Here is a 13,031-nt window from a genome sequence, read left to right on the forward strand (position 1 = left end):
TTTTTGTCGATCTGGGACTCCACAGTTTGGCTATGCTTTCTCAGGTAAGAAGAGGGCTGAACGAAGAAAAAGACCAAAATATCCATGGTTAATCGGAGTTCTCGCCAGCTGGTTGACGGACTACGGCCGGAGGGATTAAATCAACTAACAACAATTATTTTCGGGGACTAAATCAATGATTAAGGAATTAGAGGACTACATTCACAGTTTGGTAATAATTGAGGGACCAAATCGTTGATTAACTCTAACAATAATAATAATAATAATAATAATAATAATAATAATAATAATAATAATAATAATAATAATAATAATAATAATAAAAAAAAAAAAAAAAAATAAATAAATAAATAAATAAAAGAGTAAATAATATTGGCCCTAAACTTGCAGACCCTTCTAAATTTAATCCCTACATAATAAAATTCCACAATTTCATCAATTACAATTGCCAATGGTCGGTCTAATCATCATTCATGGAATTTTCAGTAGCTTCTCACATAGACACACATATGTATGGATAAATATATCACTTTTTTCTTAGATATATCATAAAATATTATGGATTAACAAATAAAATTGGAATAAAACATTTCTAGGGGACTAAATTTTAAATTAGATTATATTCTAAATTTGTAATTTTATTTTCTTTACAACATGTTTTGTTGGCGAAATAGATCAAGAATAAAATATAAATCTTAAAAGCAGATGTTTGTTTTGACTTTCTATTATATACATCATATACACATGTATGCACACAAGCACACATATGCATTATTCGAAACATTGAAATAAGATTCTCTTTACAATTCTATATCTAATCTCTATGCATGTGAACCAATTAATAAAATAGAAATTATTCTATTGCCTTTATTCCATTTCTTATAGAATAATATTTCTATTCCCCTTATTTTTATTGGACAACCTAAACATAACATAGTATAAGATTATTGGCAAATTCTCCTTTTGAAACTGTCTCACGAGTTTTAATATGTGAGATGAGTCAGGAGAATTCGGATCTTATGATATATATAAGCTTAGTAATATTATTTACTGCAAATTATCTATTACAATTTTACTATAAAGTAGTACATTTATGCTATAAAACTAGTTACCACACGCGCGTGCATTGCGCGAATAGTCCAAAGTCCAATGTTCAATGTGTACTTTTAAATTAGTGTTTCAGAATTTATCAAAGTATCATTCAATATCATGACGTATATCAATGCAAGATCATGACGTATATCAATGCAAGATTATCAAATTTTTCACAAAAGTAAATATTTGAAGAATACATAACTATGACCAGTAGCAGAAATGTTAGATTAACTGGTGCAATAATAGTTTTAGAGGGAAGCACCCTCACTGGATAATACCATAAGCATAGTTTTTGTAACACAAAATCCTATTAATTGACGTGATCCATGCTTCCTCTTGTTGCCATTTCCGCCAAAAAATGAATTATTGATTTGATCTAGTCTCCTTGCGTGCTTCACTGCAATTTTAGTTTCTTGGCGCAGTGCACCTTCAAAAACAAAACCAAATCTTCATGTCCCAAAAAGACAATGATAATAGCTAGGCATAGTTTCTCATTTGTGTTCAATTTATATTGTCAAGTGAAAAAGAAACCTTAGGTGAAAAATATGATGTAATCTCATCCATTGATTTAGATCAGATCAACGTCTAGAATGAAGCAATTTAAAAAAAATATGGTGGCATTATTGTAATTTTGTGTAAGTTAGTTTTTTTTTTCAAGCCTTTCAGTGCACATTGTCCCTTCATTCAGAGCAAAATTGTTGTGCCTTCAACCTTTAAGTTCGTAGGTGTTATATATATATATATATATATATATATATATATATATATATATATATATATATATATTTAAGGAGTATTTGATCTTGAATGAATCACTAATTACTAATTTTAGTTTAATATTGTGATCGTTTATGATTTGTGTTGAAAATCATGCATTAAATTTAGTCTTTTCAATAATTATTTCATACTACCTTACCATGCACATCATTATCCCTTCTTCTAGAGCACATTGTTGTGCCTTCAATCTTTAAACCTTACAATTCACATTTTTGTCTTTCCAGAGTTCTAGTGCACATTGTCCCTTCTTCCAGAGCACATTGTTGTGCCTTCAACCTTTAAGATCGTAGGTGTTATATAAATAAATAAATAAGTAAATATATATATATATATATATATATATATATATATATATATATATATAGAGAGAGAGAGAGAGCATTTGATCTTGAATGAATCACTAAATTACTAATTTTAGTTGAATATTGTGATCTTTTATGATTTGTGTTGAAGATTTTTGTGCTTCACAATGCACATTTTTGCCTTCTAGTGCACATTGTTATGCATTCCAGTGCATATTGTTGTGTCTGCGAAATTTTTTTTATTTTAAAAAAATGAGATGATGAATGCATTGAGATACAACCGCACGTTTCACCTGCAAATTTCTTTTTTCACTTGAACCCCTCTCTCTCTCTCTCTCTCTATATATATATATATATATATATATATATATATATATATATATGAAAGCAATCATCAAAGCGAACTATTATTACGAAATCAAATCAGGAATACAATGATGGATATCTGCATCCCACACCTCCCGACCAGTATACGAGCAAGAAGCTCTAGGCTGAGAGTGAGCAATAACATTGGCTGCTATATTGTATTTTTTAATACACTCTTAACATATTCATAGTATATGTTTAACAATTATGTCAATTTTGATTGGGATTGGAATGGAACCTAAGACCTTTCTTATGAAAATCAATGAGTAAGTTAAGAATAATAAATAGTTAACGGAATATTCTGTTACTAAAGTTTACACTCATGGAATGCAAGGGTATTTAGGAAAAGTAAATGATATAATAGAGGGTAAAGTAGTAAAAATAATAAATAAATAAAAAACTAAAATCAAAATAATATGAACCATTCATTTCAACAAATAATTACACCAACATTTTTAGTTCCCGTTAGGGGCCTAACTTTATTGGCTCTTATTAGGTTTGCAGATGTAGATATTATATATAACACTTAAAAGTATTGATTATATCTGTAATTCTATTATGTAATGACATTATTCCCTACAAATTGTCTATTATATAAAGTACTACATTTGATGTTGCAAATACGCTGGTGTATTGTACTCGATCCTTGTGTATAGTCTCGGGTAGCTGAACCTGTGATTAGACGTTCTCAAGCTTAGATATGGTATATGTCAAAGTCCAAAAAAATCCCCACTTCAGGGGATTTAATGCGCCTTATATAGGGGTCTTGAGGGGGCACATGTCGAGTGCACAACATGTTAACCACGTGCCTCTCGTGCACCAATCATGACGAAGGTGACTCCAATAAGTCCACGTGCAATGAGATTCTTGACATATGCCTTATTATGAAGTGATTGATCAAGACCATCGAGTCATTTTAATACGTTAATAATAAGAGTTAGGTGCTTGGGATAAGATTCCGGACCACACATGATCGGGAAGCTCATCCCGAGATAATTAAGCTTTTTACTGACCTATAAGAACTATCTTTTGACTAGACCTGGATTAAAAAAAAAAAAAAAAAAAAAAAAAAAAACGTGATCAGACCTACTCGGAAAATGGACCTCTGAGTCCCTTGCCCAAATAATATTTTCTCCCCTCCAACCATACTTCTCCCCTTTAATCTCCATCATTGGAGATGCCTTAGGGTTTGGTAATGAAGTGGGCCAGGGAGGTATTTTCATTCAAAAATTCATGATGGTGTCAATGCATGGTGTCGATTTAAAGCAAAGAAAGAAAAGGCAAGGGACCAAACTCTTGTATTTGGCATTTCACTTGGTAGATTTATATGCCCTCATAATGCTTAGCATGTTCTCTATCAACTTCTTTCCCCAATCAAAATCTACTTATCTCCAAGAGCCACATGGTCCCCTCTTGCTTCAATGTCCATGCCATTATTATTATGCATAAAATATCACAAACTAATTAAAGTTGGGTTTTTCACTGTTTTTCCAACTGTAGCATCTCTTTCTTTTTCTCATTATTATTGTTTTCAGTATTTGCAATATTTTGGGAGCCTTTGCTGAGAGGACATGGCATAAAAGAAGCTTCACTGTACTCATTAGCCATGGTTTCCATGTTCACAGTTTCACACATCAATGAGAGAAATGGGAGCAAACATATATATAAAAACTAAAATAGTATCTTTAGTGGGGGCTAACCAACCAAGCTAATGATGCATGGAGGCTGGGTTTGTTCCCCAGCTCACTCTATATAGGATTAGGCATCACACTATAACACAGAATAAAAGGGTGATCAAATTACACACACAATATATATATATATATATATATATATATATATATATATATATATATATATATTGAATCTTAAACTGTTCAAACTTACAGCCGAGACAATGGATCTTGAAGCAAAGGCAACACTTTCACAAGCACACCCCGAGACAATGGACTTCCTTTCGCACGCCTGGTGCGACTTTGCGGTTCAAGCCTTCCAGCCCGAAATGCAAGATCTCGCGCTAACTGTCCATGATAGCTCAATCAAGAAATTCAGTGATGACAGCAAGAAGCTGCCTTCTTTGCAGGTAAGATAGTTAATCTATCAGGGATATGATGCACAATCAACCGGTTTTAATCCGTTTTTTATTGTAGAAAATGGATAAAAGCATGAAGATGGATGATACAGATAAGTCTATACCTCCATGGACATCCAATGATGTGAAGGTAAACTATATATACATGCACAGATCAAATTAAAACTTTTGCAATTATGATGTAACTCCAGTTCTTCAAATTGAATCTTTTCTTTTTTTTTTTGGTTTCTTTTAGTCATGGATATGGATGCAACAAGCAATGCATCCCGAATTGAATTACCACAGCTATCTTAGAAAGAAATGGGTAAGCTGAGAATCACATCATCACTAAATAGACACAAGTGTTCCTAGCTAAAACGAACAATTGAACATGTGTTTCTGCAGATTCCATGGAAGATAGCGCCACTAAAGAATTTCTCAATCAAGAAATGGCTTAAAGAAATGAAGCAGAAGAGGAAAGAAGAGAACAGATTACAAAAGGCGGAAGTGCACGCAGCCATATCGGTTGCAGGGGTTGCAGCTGCACTAGCAGCCATAGCAGCAGAAAACTCGAGCCGGGATGACAGTAAGGAGTCAGCTGTGGCATCTGCAGCTGCATTAGTCGCCGCCCAGTGTGCTAAAGTGGCGGAAGCCATGGGAGCAAAGAAGGACCAACTCAGCAGCGTAATTGGTTCGGCCATGAGTGGCACGAGCGCGAGCGACATTGTTACACTCACAGCTGCAGCCACAACATGTAACAATAACCCCGCTTAAAATTAACTGGGATGATAATAAGCTTTTCTGCACTTAAAAAAATTCGTGTTTTTGTTTCAGCACTAAGAGGAGCAGCAACACTTAAAGCGAGAAGAGAGTGTAAGGGTATACTAAATGGAAGTACACCAGTTCTCCCCATAGAAGATGGCAAGGATTTCGAGATCGAGTATGAATCATGTAGATCAGTGCTTTCAAAGGGTGCAGAGCTCAACCTTGAAACATCAGATGGTATAGAAATCTATCCTGATTGAATAATTTGCTTTCTCACATCAACTGAAGATTGATCAAACAACAGATTAAAGTTGCTAATTAAGCTACTAATCAACACAAAATGTGAGACCAACTTACCAAAAGAAATTATCAATTCCTTTCTGATTATATATATATATCTGTCCATAAACAGGGAGATACATGCTAAGGTCAGTGTCCATCATCTTTAACCCTGAAGCCAAGGTGAGAATGAAGATCATTTCCATCCTCTTATTAACTTTATATTTATATTGTATGCTATCAATGATATTGGCTGGATTCAATCTTTTAGTGTGATTTGACCCATATGCATTACAATTCAATTGAGTGACTCTAGCCCAATCTTAGTTTATAACATGTATCAGAGCTTGTTCGGTCCACTTTGGGTCCACTTGATTGTGGGTATTGTTGGGTGTTCAAGCTTTCGTAAGCCCGCTTGTTCGGTCCACTTTGGTGGCATTCATTTCAGGAGAGGGTCCAGTCCAATTTCTGGTCAACCTGTTACATTCAAAATGGCCCGGTTGTCCACGTGTTAAAAACATATATGAGTTTATAAGGCCATGAGTTACACTAGCTAATTGATTGGATTCAATCTTTTTAATATAGTTTGATCTATGTGCATTATAACTCAATTGAGTGATCCTAGCCCAATCTATAATTTCTTTCTCAAGGATTAGAGAATAGTTCTCCTGTAATTTACCGAACTCCTTTTCTTAATTACAGGTTATTCTCAGGACAAGGAAGCTTAATATATTGAATTCATTCACAGGACACAAAGAAAGTATGTTCTTTTATGTTTCAGAGAAATATTTACATTTCAATTTAATTATAAGAGAAGATTCAACAACTTTACAATATATATATACAACATATATAATTCCATGATTATATTGTAGGTATCATAGTAGATCTGCACGCAGAGTTGTACAAGGATTGTGAAGGAGAGGAAATGGATAGTTGCTATCTAATTGTATTAACTACAAACAAGGGAATAATGAAGATAGACATGATGGATGATTATGAACGTTATAGAATGTGGTCAAAGACTATTAAACACATGTTGACACTTTCTACTTCATTGACAACATATATATGAGCTCCAATTTTACAAAAGTTGAATTGAAGTCTACCATTGTTGAGTGATGAGAATATTTGTATTCTGTGTTTTTTTTTTTAATAAATTTATAGCAAATATTTATATCGAGTTACAACCAATATTTTTATATTTGCTAATAATAATCACATGTTGATCAATGGCAAGCAATGCATATAGCATCATTACTTGAGCAACTCTTTTAAATAAAACATTTAATTTGGAAGAAGAGGTCAAGGTTCGAACCTTACAAGGGCAGTGATGGGAATATGTTCAAAGTGGGCATTTGGCCGTCTGCTAAGACATTGAGTTACTTGATTTATATATTCCCAAATGTTCTGTCCGGACCAAGGTGTAAGAATTGGGGATTCAACCTTTTTGGGAGAATAGAATTCTCAGAGATCTCTTCGAGCATTTCAATTTTCACCACGACAACCAATTAATGCCTTTGCTGTTTAGGTCATGCTCTCCAAATAACCAAACATGTTGAGTATGAAATAATGGCAGCTTCTCTCAAAGGTAATTGTATGGAATGTCACAAAACAATGTATTCGATGAGAATTCAAATTGTATTCAGTTACAGATAGATAGGATTACACGAGAGTATATCAAAGTCTACCTCTAAACTCTCCTATCTATTAGGCTATTACATCAGACTTATTCTAACACCACACACTAACTACTATAGGTTATATAATAATAATAACAATAATTATTAATAACTCTCACACACCCCCTCAAGCAGAAGGTTGGTGAGAAACAACATGTAGCTTGTCTCGTAGTGTAGTGAACCTCGGACCTGGAAGCGGCTTGGTGAAGATATCAGCGAGCTGGTCCTTAGTTGATATGAAATTTACCTTGAAGTCCCCCGTTGCAACTTTGTCTCGTACAAAGTGATAGTCAATCTCCACATGCTTTGTTCTGGCGTGGAACACTGGATTAGCACATAAATACGTAGCTCCTAAGTTATCACACCACAAAGTAGACGGTTGACCGGTGTGCAGCCCCAACTCACGTAACAATGAAACAACCCAAGTAACCTCAGCAGCAACATCGGCTAGGGCTTTGTACTCGGATTCTGTCGAAGAGCGAGCCACAGTGTGCTGTTTCCGAGACAGCCAGGAGATGAGATTAGACCCGAGAAAAACAGCATATCCACTCGTGCTTTTCCTGTCAACAGGACACCCAGCCCAGTCGGAGTCGGAATAGACATGAATAGAGGTAGTGGGTAACGCACTCAGGTGTAGGCCATAGTGAAGAGTCCCCTTAATATACCGTAGAACCCGTTTCACCATTGCCCAATGATCAGTAGTCGGGGCGTGCATAAACTGACATAGACAATTAACTGAGAAGGACAAATCAGGCCGTGTGATAGTGAGATACTGAAGAGCCCCAACAATGCGTCGATACTGCGTCGGATTATCAAACAGTTCCGTAGACGGAGTTGCCGATTGGGTAACTGAAGCAGGAGTAGTCAAGGGTTTACAGTCTACCAGACCAGCCCTAGTCAGCAAATCAGTCATGTAGCGCCGTTGGGACAGTAGCATTCCATCAGTAGTGTCAACGGTTTCAATACCTAAGAAGAAGCCAGGTTTGCCAAGATCCCGTATTTTAAACACAGTTGCAAGACGACCAAGTAGAGTATCCAGTAGGGAGGTGTTGTTGCTCATCATAATGATGTCATCCACATAGACAAGGAGAAAAACCTGCGACGCCTCTGAGGTGAGGTAAAAGAGGGAGGCATCTGTTTTTGACGAAGAAAACCCTGCAGACAACAAGAAGTCGTGAAGTCGCTTGAACCACGCACGGAGAGCTTGTTTTAAGCCGTAGAGAGAGCGCTGTAAATGGCACACATGGTCCGGATGAATAAGATCTTCGTAACCCGGTGGTTGCTTCATATACACAGTTTCAGCTAGATGGCCATTTAAGAAGGCATTGTGGACATCTAGCTGCCGGAGGACCCATTTGTTTGTGATAGCCAAGGAAAATAGCATACGGACTGTAGTTGGCTTGACAACCGGACTGAAAGTGTCAAAAAGTCTTCGCCTGCCACTTGGTTAAACCCCTTTGCTACCAGGCGTGCCTTATGGCGTTCTACAGTCCCGTCTGCGGTACGCTTGGTGCGAAAGACCCACTTGCATCCAATAATATTCATGTTAGGATCAGGTGGGACTAGACACCAGGTGTTATTGTGAAGTAAAGCGTTGAACTCCTGGTCCATAGCATCCCTCCAGTGAGAGTGCCCAACAGCTTGAGAGTAGCACGTTGGATCTGGTGTTGTTGTGGTAGTGAGGGCCTGAAATTCCTCACTATTACCGTGGGTCATGTGTCGTAGTCGCATGACATGCCCTCGGTCCTGAGGTTGCGCCCGACCCCGAGGCCGACCTCGTCCACGAGCTGCAGGGGTAGATGGCTCAATGGCTAAAGGAGGTGACTCATGAGCTAATGGCTCAGGGTCAGGCCCGAGAGTAACAGGAAGCGGATTGAACCCGGTACTCTGAACGGGTACTATGGGTCCAGAAACCCAAGGCACGGGCTGAGGCTCAGCAGCTTGCGGTAAAGAACCTGTTGCAAAGGGAAAGACAGATTCGTCAAAACGAACATGGCGACAGGTATAAGTTTTCCCACTGATTAGATCCATGCATCTATATCCCTTAGAGGATGGTGGGTAACCTAAGAAGACACACGGAGTGGAACGGAACTCGATTTTATTCCGATTGTACGGTCTTAGGTACGGGTAACATTGACACCCGAAGACTTTTAAGAGTTGATATGGGGGTAGCTTTTTGTATAACCGGTAGTAGGGACTTTCGAAATTTATAGCGGAAGAGGGTAGATAATTAATTAACCACGTTGCATTCCCAAAGGCAAAGTCCCAATATTGTTGTGGGACAGACCCTTGAGCAAGAAGAGCTAAGCCCGTTTCGACAATGTGTCTGTTGCGGCGCTCAACTCTCCCATTTTGTTCGTGCGTATAGGCGCAGGATTGCCGGTGGTTAATACCGAGAGTTTCAAAGGTGGTATGCAACTTGCAATACTCACCCCCTAGGTCGGACTGAATAGATTTGATAGAGCGCGAAAATTGTCGCTCTACCAACACACGAAACAGATCAAACATTTTATAGATGTCTGATTTTACCCTTAATGGATAAAACCAGCAGAAGCGGGAATAATCGTCAACAAACAAATGGAAATACCGAAAACCACTGGACGAGATAACTGGGGCAGGCCCCCAAATATCCGTGTAGACCAAATCTAGTACATTTTCGCTTGATTGTACTACTCTATTTAATGGAAAACGACAAGATTTGCCAAGATGACAAGCAGTACATGACCCTAAAGTAACATTATTTTGCTGGACTGAACAGTGTTTAAGAATTTTATTCTGAACGATGCTGTGAGGATGACCAAGCCTGCGATGCCATACTGTTGGCGTAGCACGAGAAGTGATGAACGCAAAGTGACTCCGGGACATGGGTAACTTGTATAGGCCTCCAGAGGTAGAACCTTTAAAAAGAACTGCCTTGGTGTTGGAATCTTTCACAATGAAACAATTTGGGTGAAATTCAAAAAATACACTGTTTTCAGTGGCAAATTTCTGGACAGATAATAATGGAACAGTTAAATTAGGGACATGTAACACATTTGACAGAAACAACTGTTTGGACTCAGATGGAATTGATGCATGGCCAACCCGAGAGATTACTAAACTTGTACCATTCCCAACCCGGAGTGTGTCCGGGCCATTGTATTCATCCGAGGTGGTCAGCATGCCTGCATCCGGGGTTGCGTGCGCCGTAGCACCCGTATCGGGATACCATGCTTCGGGCGGCGGTGCACTGGACGCCGGTGATTCCCCGGAAACCGCGATGTGAGCCTGTGCCAGCGGTTGTGTTGTGTATCGTTTGTAACAGTAGACCGCGGTATGCCCCTGCGATCTGCAAATCTGACACCTCGGCACGTCGCGTCCGCCTCGGTCACCACGCTGATTGCGTCCGCCTCGGTCACCACGCTGATTGCGTCCGCCTCGGCCTCCACGGTGGTTCCAGCCGCCTCCGTCACCACCATGCTGCCCACCATTGCCGCGACCACCCTGCTGGCCACGACCCGCGTAGAATGCAGCATGCGAAGAACCACCATTACCACCTCCAGCGCCGAACTAGTCTGCAAGGATAAAATCTGCGGCTTGCAGATAGTCGGCCAACTGCGGTAGGGAAACTGGAGTGTTGGCGGTGAGGGCAGCAGCATAGGAGCGGTATTCCGGGCGCAATCCACGCAGAACGTACATGTTTTGCTCCGACATGGTGAGCGGCTGGCCGGCTTGTGCTAGGGCCTCAACAAGTAATTCTGCCCGGCCGAGGTACTCCGTAGGCGTAGCATTGCCCTGTCGGAGAGCCTGGAATTGTCCAAGCAGGTTCAGGCACCGTGCCTGAGTCGTGGAGCCCAATGCCGTGCACACCGAATGCCACACCTCGGCGGCGGTAGCCCAGCCAACCGCAAGGTGTAGAACTTCATCGGACATCGCCGAGATCAATAATGAAAGGATGGATTGATCTTGGCGCACCCACTGTTTGTACGCCGGGTTCGGCGCCGGAGTTGCTGTCGTTATATCGGAACCAGAGTCGCCACCGGTGGTGGTGAGAGTCGTCGGCGGACACGGGTGGCTATCATCGATGAAGCCTTCCAAGTCCTGCCCCCGTAAGAACGGGATAATTTGTGTCTTCCAGAATAAGAAATTCCGGGATGTGAGCTCACATCATGGATATGAAATGGTGTGCTCCAGCCAATGGATTGGAACCGGCCGAGGAAGAGCCATCGGCAGGGGTTGGGGTTCCTTGCAATGAATTGGACGACATCGGCGAGGGATTTGGGAATTGTTTACGGTGGTAGACGGTGTTCGGATATTTTGGAAGAGATAGAAGAAGAATCGGATCGATTAGGCTGATACCAAATGAGAATTCAAATTGTATTCAATTACAGATAGATAGAATTACACGAGAATATATCAAAGTCTACCTCTAAATTCTCCTATCTACTAGGCTATTACATCAGACTTATTCTAACACCACACACTAACTACTATAGGTTATATAATTATAATAACAATAATTATTAATAACTCTCACATATTCAAAGGTAATTGTCAATTACATATATTGTCACAAAACAATGTAATTGTATGGCATTTCAAAGGTAATTGTATGGAATGTCACAAAACAATGTATTCGTAACTGTCACCAAACAATTCTACATTTTGCAAAGTTCAGGAGGCATATTTTGATCATAGGAATGTTAATATAATTAAATCATTTTACCAAAAATATAAAACATATAAAGAATTGAATGTTTAAAAAAAAAAAAAAAAAAAAAAAAAAGGAAAATGACACTTTTTCCCCCTGAGTTATATACTTATAGCACTTTTCCCCCCTGAATTATTTAAGTGACTCTTTTTCCCCCTAAAATGTTAAATGGACATATTTACCCTTAAAATAAATATTTAAATAAATATTTTATTTATTTTTCTTCTCCAACAAATTATTACTATAATTTGGTTCAAACCAAACAGATATTATAGCAACCAAACCAAAATATTCCAATTATAATTTAGAATCAAAACGCGATATTTAGAGTTTATTAAAATCGCAAATCTAAATGGCCGGTTCATGTTCCGAACTGAAAAAATAAAATACATTTATTGTTGAATTTAGACTATTTTAAAATAACAAATAAAATAAAATTTAAAATAAAGACGGTTCAAAATCACGAACCGGATCCAAAACCGCCGGTTCACGGTTCATGATCCAGTTCTTTTTGGTTCATAAATTGAAATCTAAATATTGGATTCTAGATCTGAATCATAACCGGAAACTTTTAATTCGATTGCTATAGTGTCCGGTTCAGTTCGAACCGAACCGTGGTCATTGCTACATATACACAATAATTTGTTGGAGAAGTAAAATAAATAAAATATTTACTTTAAGGGTAGAAATGTCAATTTAATATATCAGGGGGAAAAATCACCACTTTTAAAATAATTGAGGGGGCTAATGTGCTTACATAAATAATTGAGGGGGAAAAAGTGCTATAAGTATATAACTTAGGGAGAAAAAGTGCCATTTTCTCAAAAAAAAAAAATTCCCTCTTTCATCCACAAAACATGGAATCTAACCCTGGACAGACTTGGCAGATGTGCCCCCAGTTCAATTATTATTATTATTATTATATTTATTTTGGATCACGAGAAGGAGGAAATCTCACATAGCCTCAGGGTTCTATTTTTTTCCACCTACAGATTAAACAGGTT

At 38.2% G+C, this 13,031-nt stretch overlaps 1 protein-coding gene across 3 annotated transcripts; it reads left to right on the forward strand.

Annotated features, from left to right (window-relative positions):
• The first annotated feature begins 4,047 nt into the window (after positions 1 to 4,047).
• Positions 4,048 to 6,747, forward strand: LOC109173168 (VAN3-binding protein). 3 transcript variants are annotated; one of them, XM_019322439.1, is made up of 9 exons: positions 4,048 to 4,330; positions 4,430 to 4,623; positions 4,691 to 4,762; positions 4,868 to 4,936; positions 5,017 to 5,365; positions 5,446 to 5,613; positions 5,789 to 5,838; positions 6,358 to 6,415; positions 6,531 to 6,747. In XM_019322439.1, exons 2-9 carry the CDS (start codon positions 4,438 to 4,440, stop codon positions 6,728 to 6,730), a joined length of 1,152 nt encoding a protein of 383 aa, XP_019177984.1. In that variant the 5' UTR covers positions 4,048 to 4,330; positions 4,430 to 4,437; the 3' UTR covers positions 6,731 to 6,747. The 3 variants fall into 3 exon arrangements, with proteins under 3 accessions (XP_019177984.1, XP_019177986.1, XP_019177985.1); XM_019322441.1 differs by having other exon boundaries at positions 4,048 to 4,269; XM_019322440.1 differs by lacking the exon at positions 4,048 to 4,330 and having other exon boundaries at positions 4,395 to 4,623.
• The last annotated feature ends 6,284 nt before the right edge of the window (positions 6,748 to 13,031 follow it).

This window comes from Ipomoea nil, unplaced genomic scaffold, assembly GCF_001879475.1.
Source record: "Ipomoea nil cultivar Tokyo-kokei standard unplaced genomic scaffold, Asagao_1.1 scaffold0465, whole genome shotgun sequence".
NCBI classification, from domain to species: domain Eukaryota; kingdom Viridiplantae; phylum Streptophyta; class Magnoliopsida; order Solanales; family Convolvulaceae; genus Ipomoea; species Ipomoea nil.

What these genes read in the sequence shown, in the direction of transcription:
- LOC109173168 (XM_019322439.1), top strand. Translation starts at nt 4,438, where the DNA reads ATGGATCTTGAAGCAAAGGCAACACTTTCACAAGCACACCCCGAGACA. An exon ending in GGACATCCAATGATGTGAAG is followed by an intron (nt 4,763 to 4,867) that starts GTAAACTATATA and finishes GGTTTCTTTTAG; the next exon opens with TCATGGATATGGATGCAACA. An exon ending in GCTATCTTAGAAAGAAATGG is followed by an intron (nt 4,937 to 5,016) that starts GTAAGCTGAGAA and finishes GTGTTTCTGCAG; the next exon opens with ATTCCATGGAAGATAGCGCC.